The following is a 14053-nucleotide window of genomic DNA, read 5'->3' on the forward strand; positions in this document are numbered from 1 at the left end:
CGGGGCGGCGGGAGCGGCGGGGGCGGCGCGGCGGGAGCGGCGCGGAAGATGGCGGCGGGCAGGCGCGCCCCGCGCAGCGGGCTGCTGGAGCTGCGCGGCCCCGGCGGGCAGTGGCTCCGCGTCCTCCTCACCCTGGCCGAGGACGTGCTGGGGGTGAGCCCGGCCGACGGCCCCGGCCCGGCTGCCGGCCCCGGCGAGGCACCGGCGGCGCAGCTGAACGGCGGCGAGCCGGGCTCCGCCGTGCCCGAGGCGCTCGCCAACATCAGGCGCACGGTGCGCGTCGTCAAGCAGGGACGTGGGGGGGCTCGGCATCAGCATCAAAGGTGAGGGTCGGGGCCGGGGAGGGTCCCGGGGCGGGGGGGAGGCACCGGACACCGGGACCTGTTGCTGCCGCCTTTCCAGGAGCTCGTTCCCACGCTTGGAATGGATCCCCGCGGGGGAGCGGAGCTGGGGCAGGGGCTGGGGTCGGGGGCTTCGCACCCCGGGCACTGCCCTGACCCAGCATTTGTGCGGGACGAGGAACGGGGATGCGTGGCAGCGACGAGACCCAAAACGTCGCCAGGCCAGGGCAGGGGCAGTGCTTTGGGGCGCAGCGGTGACTGGCCAGCCCCTGCCCACCGTGCCCTGGCCAGAGTGGGTGTCCCCGGCATTTGGGAGCTGGAGGGGGCTCCTCCTGCACTTTTGCACGCAGGGGTAGGGTGCTGTATCAGGAGGAGGTGGGATGTACCCGTTACACAAAAGCTGCCCTTTTGCAGCCAAAGGGAGGGCTCTGCCGGCATGTCCTTGTCCCCTCCGTGCCCCCGTGCTGAGAAATGCCCCTTTTAAACTGTTGGCAAAATGAAGAAAGCAGTTGAACACCCCAGCTTGCCGTGCCTGGAGATCTCCAAGGGGTTTACAACCAACATGCTCAGGCTTGGAGATGTCTGCTCCTGGAGAGCTGAGCAGTGGAAGCCTCCGTGTTATAATTCCTGTTGCCCTCCCGTTCCTTGGTGACTCGCCTGAACTTCAGGCTGGAAACTTCTTGGAGCAGGGATGGCGTTTCTTGCCTGCCTTCGCTTTTCACACGTCTCCAAGCATGTTGGAAACTCCATGAAAGGAGGATGAAATGGGCAGCAAGCAGGCAGGCAAAGGGCTGTCGCGGTGCGTGGGCGAGAGGGTTCGTAACTCTGCGTGTGGGCAGGGCAGGCAGCAAGCTCGGCAGCCCCGGGAGAGCGGCAGGGCGGCTCTCGCCTCCTGACGTGGCTTCTCCCAGCTCAGAGGGGACGTGGCCGCAGCCTCCTGCTCCCTCTGGAAGTGGGGAGGTTTTTGCAATGTGGACGTCCAGATGCTGGGACTGGATAGAAACGGTGTCGCTGGCTGTGTCTGTGGGGTACCCAAGCCTGCCACCCCTTCCTTTTGGGGAGTATAAAGCCCCCTTCATAATAACCCCTTGGCTGCCAAGTTGTTGTTAGCTCGGTGGCTCTCCCAGGAAAGGAAGAATGTCATCTGGTTCAGCTAAAACTTTATTTTTGCAGTAATGTATGTGGAAACCAAGTAGTCGCCGTCCAAGCTGGGAGCTAGAAGCCGTTAGGGGCGGGTGGGGCAGCCCTGCTGGTGCCACCGCCGCTGCCGGGGGAAGGCATTGCTCCTCCTCACCCGGGGCCACTGAGCTTCCCTGTTAAAATGCATCCCGGCCACATGTCACCCAGGGATGCTTCACCGCAAAGCGGGATGCGGGTGAGGTGTCCTGCCCTGGGACGTGGCGAGGGGACGGGCGCCATAGCTGCTGGGCTAGCCTTCCCCTGGCTGGCAGGACAGCGGGGAGCTGAGCTGGCGGAGGCGCCTGGCCCTGGCAGGGGCTCTCGGTGCAGGCAGCCCTGGAGAGGAGCTGCTGCTGTAAGGACAGGCTCGGCAGCTCAGAGCAGCCCCTGTGGGGGCCTCTGACAGCTGATAACCAGAGCTCTCCGAGGGGCTTGGCAGGCGTCTGAGCAAGGAAATGCCTGTGGCACTGGCTGGGAGCAGCCCCGGGGCGGGTGGTGACAAAAGGCTGGCCTCAACATCTCTCTCCGGGATGAGGGATCATCTCAGGGAGGCTCCTCGGGACAGGCCGTCCTGGGCGTAGGGCACGTTGGGGGCCACCCATCCCCGGCTGGGGCTCAGAGGTAGCTGCTGCCCTGCGCCTCCCTGGCACGCAGGCAGCAGTGCTGCTCGGGTCTCCCTGCGGGTTCAAAAGTTAACGTGCAAATTGATCTCCTGGAGCCAGCGGGAGGTTTCAATAGCATCTTTTTAGGCTGGGAAGGGGGAGCAGCAGGTAAATAGGGCTACTGTGCAGAGAGGAGCAAACAGCCAGATTGGTTCGCTTCTCTCTTTTGCCTCTCCAAAAACATTCAGCTGCCTTATCTATTTTGATCATGAAGTCCTCAGAGCAGGGATGGTCGCTCAGCACACGCAATAATAATGCAAATAAAGACATGCTTTCCTGCCAAAACTGATGGGGAGATGGCCAGGGTACGTGTTTGCTCTGTGAGGAAATCCGCGACCATTCAGAGTGGTTTTGGAGCAATCATCTTTCTCTGCTGTAAAGCCTTATGGTATTTTGGCTTCTGTGGTTTTTCTGAGTGCGCTGCGGGCATCCGAGGAAATGGGGCAGTGGGATGTCCCAGCATGGCGCGGCTGAGCACTGGGAGAAGGGCTCAGCCTCGCTGGGGCCGGCAGGTACCTGAGCATCCCCACCTCCCCACTCCTCTGTGTGCTCCAACAGCCACAACTGCTTTGTTTCTCTTCTGTTTCAAGGTGGCCGAGAGAATAAAATGCCCATCTTGATCTCCAAGATATTTAAGGGGCTGGCAGCAGATCAGACCGAGGCGTTGTACGTGGGGGACGCCATCCTCTCTGTCAATGGGACCGACCTGTCTGAGGCGACGCATGATGAAGCAGTGCAGGCGTTGAAGAAGACGGGCAAGGAGGTGGTCTTGGAAGGTAGGAGATGAGGATGAGAGGGGGGATAAGGGTCTTTCTGCTTATGGGGGCCTGATCCTCATATTTCCCAGTGATGTGCTGGGAGCATGGGGGGTGGCACATCATCTGCATACACATTTGCATACTCTTTCAAATGGAAAACAACATGTGCAGACTGGTTTATCAGCTCATCCGGAGAGCCAGAGGTAACTGCTGGGATCTCTCTCCAGAGAGGGAAAAACGGTGTGCCACCGCTTGACGCCTAGCAGCTCTGTCTCCCCGCCGTGGGACCATGGGAAGGCAGCAACGGGAGGAGGTGTGGGGCGGATTTATGGGGTTTGCAACGCCTCTGTTGTACGGTGTCACCCTGAGGTCTGCAGTTCCTGGGGCCATGGAAAACTTTCTGCTTTTCCTGTGATTTTCTTTTAAGCCCACATCCTTGGCTGGGATGAGGCTGTGCAGCTCTGCAGGCTTATGCCAGCTGGGAGGGGATCCACCGGCACCCCGCTCCTTGCTGGGCATCTTTTGGTTTGCTGGGGTGGATTTTGGGCAGGCAGGAGGAGCAGGCTGCTGGGTGCAGGCAGGGCCAGCTCAGGAGCACAGCCACAGGACCTGCCTCCTCGGGGGGGTGTCCAGCAGCTGAGCCCCAGTCGCAGCCCCCTGTAGATCTGGCAGCTGAGGCTATAAACATCCCAGGGATCACAGCCCTCACCATCCCAGGGGAGACTGAAGCTGGTCCCCTGGGAATGGGCTCCCTCTTGGTACCGGTTGGCCAGTCCCTGGTATCTCCCAGCCCTGCAGGGGCTGGAAGGCTGTGAGACCCCCTGAACCCCACTTGTGGAGCGGGTGAGGGCTGGTGGGTTGGGGCTGTGGGAGGCAGGACCCTGCTTTTCTCCCATTACACTTCATATCACATCTGTTTGTGCTTGCCTGCCCTCTGCTAGCTTGGCTGGGCAGGGCTGAGCACCCAGGGTCGGTCCCCCAGGATGGGACCCTTCCCTCACCCCTGACCAGATCCTGGACCACCCCAGCTAACCAGGAGGGTCTTGTCATCAGAGACGCTTCCCGGTGTGGTGTAGCACTGTGGACCCCAAAGGGAGGTTTTATTTGGGATCAGCGATCTGGGCTCTGCCTGGACAAAAAAGAGCTCTGTGTCTTTTGCTGCCAGTGACCGCCGTGGCTCTTGCTTTCCTGCGCCTTCCCCAGATTGTCTCAGCTCCAGATTTTCAGTTTTAGCTTTGCTCAGCCCTTTCTGCTGTGGGTTCCTCCTCTCCTGGGAGCCACAGGACCACGGTTTAGCCGGAGGAATGTGCTGCTCTGCACAGCTGCTGGGAGCAGATAGGGTTGTTGGTGGGGCTGGGTTGGTTTTTTTTTTTTTGACCAAAGAGAAATACAAGAGCCTCTTTCTCTGGGAGTCTGCGAAATTCCTCCCCGTAGCTGCTGTTCGCAGACCACCCTCTCTCTCTTATTTTCTTTTCATCCTTTACTTTGGCCTGGGTTTCCTTTCTGCTAGAGGTCCTGTGGGAGGTGGAGATGAGCTGCCCTTTCTGTAAGAAATAACTTGTCTCCCTGAACCACCACCTCCTCCTCCTCCATCTCTCTGGGGAGCTGGGTGCTGGCGTGTTGCCCTCCCAGGAGGCAGCTGCAAGCAGGGCCTTTGCTGTAGCTCACTGAGCTCAGGTATGACCCGCTGGGCTTCTTCATTAATTCACACTCCCAGCAGGTACCCTTGGGAGGAGAGCGGTGCTGGGCTGGCTCCCACCGCGACGTGCTGGAAGCTTTGTGATTAGTTTGGAGCTGATGCTGTTGGGCTCCTGTGGCATGGTGTTGCTCAGGTGTGTTGCAGGCAACAGCTGGAGTGGGGCAGGGGTCTCTGCTGCTTCTCCGACTGCAGACATCGGTACACACGTGGTGCATCTCCATCTCCTCCCCGTTCTGGGTTTGCCGCACGGTACGGCCCTGCTGGTGGGGCTGGCACCGCAGAGTGGTCTGTGTTGGGCTGTTGCTCCCCTGTGGATGTGATGGCCCTGCTTCAGGACGGGGTGTCCCGTGCCTTATACCTGCCGCCCTGACAGCTCTCCAGGAACCAGCCGGCTGAGGGCCCTGCCCTGGGGAGGCGCAGCAGGGCTCGGGGGTGGAGGGTGGCCTTAAAGTGCCTGAAGGGTGGCAAAGGGGGAGCTTGCCTGCTCCCTCCTCCTGCTTGGGCTTGCTCCAGGGCTCAGTGAAAAGTGACACGATGGCCTGAACATCAAGCAGGCACTTCCCAGTCTGTGTGTGCTGCTGGGGCGACTCTGACCTCCCTCAGGGTTACTGCGTCCATGGGTTGGGATGGTGAGTTAGGGTGAGACTCTCCAAAATGGCAGAGCTGGAGGTGACATGTTTTAATCCAAATATCAGCAGTGGCTCCACATGCTAGACCTCACCCCAGGCTGCTCAGCTTGGCTTCTGGCTCCTGGGTGTCGTTGCTGGCCGGGCATGAGGACACGCAGATACCTCTCAGCATGTCCTGCCAAGATTTTTTTCAGATGTGCCAAACTACTCTCTTGATATTTGCAGGAGGAGTTTGACTGTATTTATATTACATTGTTATTTTGGGGAAAGTTGCTCTTCCTTACCTTATTTTTCCCTGGGTTTTTTTGGGTGTGTTGTGGTTTTTTTTTGGTGTTTTTTTTTTTTTTTTTTTTTTGCATTGCTTGGTATCCGGAGACCCTCCATGGTGGGGGAAAGGCTAATAAACATCCTTCCAGCTGCCCTGGGAAGGACTTCGGTGCCAGGAGTGGTTTTCCCGGCGAGGCCCCTGTGCCGTATTGGCACAGGGAGAGAACTGGGAGCAGTGTGGAGGAGGAGCTGGGGCAGCTGCAGCATCTCGCCTCCATGGCAGCCCGGGGCCTGTTGGCTGCAGGAGAGCTCCTGGGGCTGTCACAGCTCTCCAGGACTCGCTCAGCCAAGTAATAACTTGGAAGCTTGAAATTCAGAAAAGCTAAGGGGTGCTGGGAGAGTGGTGTGCTGGAGGTGCCCAGCTCTGGCGGGCTGATTGCCCTAACCATGCCCAGGAACTTGCAGAGAGTGGAGATGTGCATGGTGTGAAATGTGAAACGCCCACAAAATTTAGGTGACCCTGGGGTAAATATCACATGACGCAGAGTGGAAGGGGGTTTCAAGCGGAGGCGGGTGGTGGAGGCCAGGATTTGTGCAGTTCCCTGTCGCTGCTGCCCTTCGGGGCTCAGGGAGGGCTTCAGGAGAGAAAGGCCTGAGGTGGCCTCCAGCCCTTTGTGGGACAGTGAAGTGAATGTCTTCTGGCAGATGTGACAGTCCTCGGGGTCTGAGTAGCTGGGCTTTGCCCCCGGCAACCTTGTCTGTGCTCTCAAGGCTTAAATGTGGTAATGAACGAAAGCAGAAGAAGAGGCTTTGGACCTGCCCTAGGGTGATGGAGAGAGACAGTGAGGGTCCAATCCTCCTACCTCCGCCACACCTCACTGCCCTGAAGAGTGCTTTCCCTGGGGAGTTTTCTGGGGAATATTTCTCTTCCCGTTGAAACATGGAGAGTTGTCCCATGATCTCCCCGGGATCGCTCAGCCCATGGGTCACTGCTGGCCATGCAGGACTGGTGAATATTTAGGGGAGAGCTGGGGCATGGCATTTGGCAGTGAGGGCTGGGACAGGGTCCTGGGTCAGGAGGGACAGCAGTGGCACCTCTGCCCTGCAGCATCCCATGGCATCTTCCTCCCTGGGGTAGAAGGGTTTGAGTGGAGGCAGCTGGGACCAGCAGCTGCTGCCTTGTTCGTGCTCAGAGCTGGGGCAGGGGATGGTCCCTGGGTGGGATGCTGGACAGGGATGCTGTGGCAGCCCCTGCGTTGAGCATTTTGGAAGCATGTCACAGCATTGGCTTGACGTTTACAGGTCTTTTCAGAGCCCCTCATTGGGACGTGTGTTTGCTAACTGCCCCGATTTCATGTGTTAATTTTACATCATTGGTCCTGAGGCAGAGAGGGACCAGCTGGAGGTGGGCTTAGCACCTCCTCAGGGCCAGCGCTGTATCTCCAGGACCTCTCTGGAAACCTTCCTGATGTCCATACGGTTGGACCTGTTTGACTCCCAGCCCCTTACAGATGCTGCTGGAAAGCTCTTGGAGAGGAAACAGTGGGATCCATCCTACCCCTGACCGGCAGCGCAGGCTTAAACCTCTTTGCCGTGAACCTGTGCTGTGATTGCCTGGCTGAAGCAGAGCGTGCCAGCACCCGGCTGGTGGCCTGAGCAGGAGGGTGATCTCAAGCCTGCTGCTGGGTGTCTGTGTGGCTGGGTCTGCTTTCCTGGCTGGAGGAAGGTTTGTGGCTCCTTGACAAAGCCCTCCAGGGTCAGGAGCTTGGGTATGGGTGGTGCTGAGCCACGAGTGCATGTGTGGGGCAGGTTGTGGTGACTCCGGATCAAGGGCGCAGCAATGCTTTTCGATTGGGCTCGTTCCCCACCCTTGGAAGGGAAGGGCTTGCGGAGGGAGGGGATTTGTTACCCAAGAAATAAGTCCAAGGGATTTTGATGATTTTGCCCCTTTCTGGAGTGCTGAGGAGAAAAAAAACCACTTGCAACAGAGACAGAAGAGCAGGGCAGACCTAGGGCCTTCAGTTAAACATGTCCCGGATGCAGCTTGCTGCAGGGTTCGGGGGCATGCGATGCTCCGGCGATGCCACAAGCAGCTGCTCACATGTGGCATCCCCAGAGACTTGCTGTTCTCTCAAAACCTAAAATCAAGTGTTATTCAGTGCAAAACCTTGAGTGGCCAGAGGTCCTATTTGTCCCCTCTCCTCTCGGCTGGAGAAGCTCAGTGGGACAGGCCATCTTCCCAGGGGAGCAGAGAGCCTGCATGGAGGCTGTGTGGCTTTGGGGATCACATGGATTTGCCCAGCAGCTACCGAGAGGGCTCTTTGCGTGCTGGAGGTGGAGTATTTCTGCAAAATGATTTTTGGGGGGGGTTGCTGGCTAACAAGAAGAGGGCATCCAGCCCGAGAGCCCCAGCACTGCAAGGTGTTATTTAGAGAAATCACCAAAACACCAGTACAAGAATTACAGTTACCAGTAGCAGAGATGATGCATAATATGGTCCAAGTTGTTTCCTTTAATGGAATGGGTGTAATTAATTAATCCATTCAATACCAGGCAAATCCGCTGCAGTGAAGGGACTGGCAGAAGTGTAAGTCAAAGCCCACATCAGGAAAGCTCCACAGCTTCGTTTTTGCTTTGCAGGGACAGGCAGGGGTGCAGTGGCTGCTGCTGCAGAGCGGGCTGGGGATGGCACTGTCCCACCATGTCCCTTGGCTGTGCCATGTGTCTCTGAAATGCAGCCTGCTGCTGTTGTCAGAGGGGACAGCAGCTCCCATGGGACGGTGGCCCGGCCCCGGGTGCGCAGCAACCTGGGGAGCACCACAGATGCCATCGCGTGCTGGCTCCCTGCGCTGGCTTGGGATCCCCTGTGCTGCAGGATCCCATCGGTGCTTCATCACCAGCCTTAAATCCTCCTTAAAGCCATGTGCCAGAGAAGCACACACAGTGGCCATTGCCTAATTCTCCGTGCCCTGTCCTGGGACGGGCACCGGTCCTCTTCTCCTCTGCTCCGTTGGGACGTGACCCCACCATCGCACAGCTAATGCTGGTGGTGACGTCCTCTGCGTGCCCAGGGAGCCACGGGCTGGCGTGGGGACGCTGCTCAGGTTTCAGCGGCTGAATGGTATCTTTCTGAACTCCAATTAGTTCCCAGGCACCGTGATAATGGCCGGTCCCTGGTGCCAAGATTAATGACTGGGGTTAAAATCCAACACAGCTCAAATGCCTGTGGGAACACGGCAGCTATTTATAACGGGAGGTGCAGGGCATGAGGCTGGTGGCCCCATGCCGCCTCCTTGGCCCCGGCCACTGCACGGGGTAACCCGACCCACGTGCCGCAGCAGTGTCACAGCCATTTATAGCTGCGTCCCGCTGAGGCTGGGCACAGCAGGGCACCCCGTGGGGCTCTGCCTCCCCGCCATGCCCCACCGCTGCTCGTGTGTGGGATTTCAGGATTCAGAGGTTTTGGGGAGCTCGCTGGTATAGGAATGAAGGGGAAGATGGGTGGTGGTGGGTAGGTGAAGGATGGGGATGGTAGGCTGTGTGTGCAGGCTCTCTCCTGGTGGCAAAAGGGCTTTCTTCTGGCACAAAATCAGGCTTTGCTGCCGTGATGGAGCTGGTCCACTGACCAGCCACCTACAGGAGTTGGCTGTAAAGCCAAGCTCGAGTCCCCCTCCTGCCACCCACGCCGCTGACCTGGACCTGGAGTGAAACCAGCAGTGATGGCTGGGGAGATGGCAGCAGGCGTGTGTCTGTCCCATGGCCCTTTCGCCAAGGCCACCAAAGGGAAGCCCTTCCCTGGAGCCACCAGCTGGTCCCATGCTGCCCCCAGGGCAGGGCCATGACTGGTCCCACTGGGCTGTGGCATGTGGGCTGTCCCCTGCTCAGTCAAAGCTTTTTGGCTGGTGCTACCGACGTAATTTTAATGATGTAGCTACAGGGCCCCATCAATTCGTGGTGACTTTCATCTCCCCCCTCCCCTAAACCTCGGGAGCCAGCTGCCGTCCCAGTGTGGCTCTGAGGGCTCTGGCTCTGGAACCAGACTCACTGGGGATTGAAAGCTGGTTTCTTGTCAGTGGTTAATAACTCACGGGGCAGGGCTATGCGAGCTGCATACACGCAGTTCGAGGCTTTTCCTGGGGCCAAGCCATGGTATGTGAGAGCTGTTCCCAGTTGGTGGTGGGACCGGCTGTACCAGCGCAGTTTGGACTGTATAATTTTGGCCTGGGACTCCTGCCCATTCCCTGCCCCCTGCCTCCATGTGCCACTCTAGGGACACGATCAGACTTGGATCTGTGAACTGATCAAGACTAAAGGAAAGAAAAAATGGGGAAAAGGCCATTTTTACCCATCCTGGGGGACTCCCTGCCCTGCAATGGTGGGGCTGTGGCACTGGGAGGATCCTAGGTGTCACATCACCATCTGGTGTGACCTTGCTCACTGGTACCACCCCTCCCCACACCCGCTGGGATGCTGGGCAGGGGAGCTGCTGCAACACCCATGAGTGACAGCTGTCTGGGGATGTAGCAAAGGAGGTACCAGCTCCGGTGCAGGGAGGATGCAAGAGGTTTCGGGGGGTAGATGGGCACTGGTGGGCAGGATGAGGCCGCCATGGTCCATGCCCTCAGCCGGGTGCTGCTTCTTTTCTAGTGAAGTACATGAAGGAGATCTCCCCCTACTTCAAGAACTCCTCCGCGGGGGCGACAGTCAGCTGGGACCCCTCTCCGGCCACCCTGCAGAAGCAGTCATCCCCCCTCCTACCCCCTCGGGAGCTCCGGGAGGGCAGGACCATGCCTCTGAAGATGTGCTACGTGTCCCGCAAGTGCCTCCCCACCGACCCGGAGCACAGGTCAGGGCATGGTGCCAGGGGGTGGCGATGCTACCGCAGTGACCCGGGGTGCTGAGGGCTGGTGGGACCCAGCGGGGCCGTGTCCCTGCAGGTACCTGGAGATGTGCTCGGCGGACGGGCGCGTTGCCCTCTTCCTGCGGGCGAAGGACGAAGCCACGGCGCAGTCGTGGCTCAGCGCCATCCAGGCCAACGCGGGCGCGCTGCTGCCGCGTGTGAAGGAGGAGCTGCGAGCCCAGCTGGCGGGCGCTGGCATGGTGGCTGGACGGGACATCAAGCACGTGGGCTGGCTGACGGAGCAGGTACCCCCATGCCCCCGGCTGCCCCTCACCACCGTGCTGCCGGTGGCCCTGACCCCCTCTCTTTGCAGCTCCCTAGTGCTGGCACCAGGAACCTCTTGGCCGTCCTCACTGAGAAGGAGCTACTGCTGTATGGCAGCCTGCCGCAGAGCCGCGACGCCGTGGGCAAGCCTGCGCACAGCTACCCCCTCATCGCCACCAGGTAGGGGCCACCGGCCCAGCGCTCTCCTGCCCTGCATGGGGATGGGGTGGTGGCAGAGCCCCAGGGCTGATGGCAGAGCTCGGGGTCGGGGCAGAGCTCGGGGGTCGGGGCAGAGCCCCAGGGCTGATGGCAGAGCCCGGGGGTCGGGGCAGAGCCCCAGGAATGATGGCACAGCCCCAGGAATGATGGCAGAGCCCGGGGGTCGGGGCAGAGCCCCAGGAATGATGGCAGAGCCCGGGGGTCGGGGCAGAGCCCCAGGGCTGATGGCGGAGCCCGGGGGTCGGGGCAGAGCCCCAGGAATGATGGCAGAGCCCGGGGGTCGGGGCAGAGCCCCAGGGTGGTGGCAGAGCCCGGGGGTCGGGGCACAGCCCCAGGGCTGATGGCAGAGCCCGGGGGTCGGGGCAGAGCCCCAGGGTGGTGGCAGAGGCTTTCGGGGCGGTGGCAGGGCCCGGGGGAGGCCGGGGGGGGTGGCAGGGCCGGGGGCCGTGGGAGCGCCCCGGGAGGGCGGGGGCGCATCCGCGGGGCTGCAGCGCCCCCTGCCGGCCCCGCCGCGCCGCCACCGGTGCGGGGTGCGCGGTGCGGGGTGCGAGGGGCGCGGGGCGGTGCGGGGCAGAGCGCGGTGCTGAGGCGGGGCGGTGCCGCAGGTTGGTGCACTCGGGGCCGGCCAAGGGCTCGGCGCTGTACGAGGCGGAGCTGTCGTTCGCGCTGCGCACCGGCACCCGGCTGGGCGTGCAGACCCATCTCTTCAGCCTGGAGAGCCCCCGCGACCTGGCGCTGTGGACGCGCCTGCTGGTGGACGGCACCCACGGCGCCGCCGAGCTGGTCCAGGAGGTCTCGGCAGGTCAGCGGGGAGCTGGGGGGGGCCGGGCAGTGGGGTCGGTGGCCACCATCTGACCCCTGTCCCTGTCCCCAGCCTGCACGTGGAAAGGGCAGGATTGCACCCTGTCCATCCACATCGACAAGGGCTTCACCATCTCCACTACCGAACCCGGGCTCAGCAAGACCATCCTGCTCCAGCAGCCCTTCGAGAAGCTACAGATGTCCTCCGATGACGGCACCAAGATGCTCTACCTGGACTTTGGTGGCCCGGAGGGAGAGATTGTGAGTTGGTTTTACCCTCACCGCCCCCCACTCATGCTCCCACCGGCCCCAGGTGAGAGGGGGAGCAGAGCACCCACCCTATGCACAGCACCCATCCTGCCTGGCACATGGGGGTAAGGCATGGCTCATCCACTCACCCCGTGCTCCCACAGTGCACAGCCCTTCCCAGCGCCCCAGTAAGGCTGTGGTGGGGTCTGGGGGACTCTGGGTGGCCCCTGCCCTCTCCACCACAAGCAGAAAACTCTCTGCTCCAGGAACAGCAGACATTGCAAACATCCCTCTGTTCCTTTCTTGCAGCAATTGGACCTTCACTCCTGCCCCAAAACCATTGTCTTCATCATGCACTCCTTCCTCTCGGCCAAGGTGACCCGGCTGGGGCTGCTGGCATGAAGAGGGAGCGGAGCGCTGGGCAGAGCAGCCCCAGCCCCCGGCCGATCTATGCACCTCCCTCCAGGCCAAACCCAGCCCCACGCCATCCGAAGGAGACCCAAACGCCCCCACCAAGGAAAAGCACCATCCGGCTGGGAAAAACAACTCCCGGGGCATTTGGGGCCAGCGGTGGGGTGAAATCTCTCTTGGATGGCAGCACCGGGACTTCTCCGGTCCCTTCTTCCCCTCCTTCCTCCCACTCCGATGCTCAGCGGCGGCTGGAGAAGCCCGGTCGGAGCCCACTGCGAGAGGCCACGCAGTCATCACCCCAGTGCCTTGTGAGATGATATTTTCTGTACAAAGAACCTGTTTGTATTGATGTTTTATATTTATATTGCCCTGTTAAAAATGCTGACGTGGCAGCTCTTCCCTGCCTGGTTTGGACCCTCCGGAGAGTCCCCAGGTCCTGCAGCACAAGGACGTGTGTCTGTCCCCCAGACAGCAACCGGAGGGCTGGAGATCGGAGCCAGCTCTGTAGTGCTGGAGAGATGGGAACTGCAGATCAGCTCTATTTGCCAAATTTTTCCGTATTATACCGAATGATAAGAACCACTTTTCGTTGTCGGAGTTGGACGGTTCCTTTTATTTCGCTAACTCCTGGGTCACTTTATGTCTCGGTTTAGGGGGGAGGGTTGTCAGGTGGCTGCTGGGAAACAACCTCTATGAATCAAAAGGTTCTGCATGAAAATGCCGTTTTTTGGGGGTCAAATAAACATTGCAGATCACAACCAGCAGGAACCAAGATCTGTCTTCCTGGTTTCACTTGGAGAAGTAGAAAATCTGTACATGGGTGATGCCTGGGCCGTGCATTGGGGTGTTTTCTACAAGGAGAAGGAAGGGTTTTGGTTGGAGGCTGTGGGAGGTTCCTGTGAACTGATGGTGTTGGTCTGGGGGTGCTGGGGACCCTGGGGGGTGGGTTCAGATGGGGACAAAAAGTCTTTCAAGGCGCCCGACACTGTGCTGGGTGCAGCAGAGAGGGACACACTGATGCCTGTGCCAGCTTTGGGATACCAGGTGGGTTTGGATGACCTTCGCTTCATGCTTTGGGATGCTCAGCGGGGAGGGTGGGCGTAGTTTCCAAACTCAGAAAAGTTGTGTGTTTTTCTTTTTATATTTTTCTTTTCCCAGTAAAATTAGCTGACTGGCTGGGCAGCAGCAAAGGATTTGAATGTTGTTCCCTTCACATGCCACCCTTGCTGGAAAAGTCAGGCAGCGAAGGCAGCCTTGGCGGTGTGGTTACGGTGTCTGCGGGCTCCTGGCATGTGTGCAACACAGCCAGTATTTACTGAGTGCTTCCCGATTAACCTCCACCACTGTTACCCCAGGTGAATCTGTTACCATGGGGCTCGGCACCAAAAAGCCTTTTCGCTCCCAAAAAGCGAGGGGCTGTGCTGCATCAGCGGCTGCTGTGGGTGAGCTACAGAGAATTCCCAGAAATGGCCAACTTCCCCGAGGAAACGTCCCCAGAGCTGATGGCTGTCTATGCTCCGGTGATGCAGCCTATCCTTGCAGGTGCCCAACGCAAAGCACCAAGGCTGTGTGAGGGGTCTCCGGGAGCTTGGCGAGAGCTATCAGCCACCCAGTGGTCCCCCCGTCTCCTTGGGGAACGCGTGCCGGTTCCGGGAGCCGAGCCACTGGCACGGG

At 60.0% G+C, this 14053-nt stretch overlaps 1 protein-coding gene across 1 annotated transcript; it reads left to right on the forward strand.

The window, feature by feature from the left end:
- Positions 1–3: 3 nt before the first annotated feature.
- Positions 4–13566, forward strand: SNTA1 (syntrophin alpha 1). The gene is given in 9 exon segments (XM_075108725.1): positions 4–291; positions 293–323; positions 2773–2958; positions 10183–10381; positions 10473–10680; positions 10749–10879; positions 11524–11720; positions 11793–11980; positions 12278–13566. Coding segments are annotated over 9 exon segments (1476 nt in total). The 5' UTR covers positions 4–48; the 3' UTR covers positions 12371–13566.
- The last annotated feature ends 487 nt before the right edge of the window (positions 13567–14053 follow it).

Source organism: Phalacrocorax aristotelis, chromosome 13, assembly GCF_949628215.1.
Source record: "Phalacrocorax aristotelis chromosome 13, bGulAri2.1, whole genome shotgun sequence".
Taxonomy (NCBI): domain Eukaryota; kingdom Metazoa; phylum Chordata; class Aves; order Suliformes; family Phalacrocoracidae; genus Phalacrocorax; species Phalacrocorax aristotelis.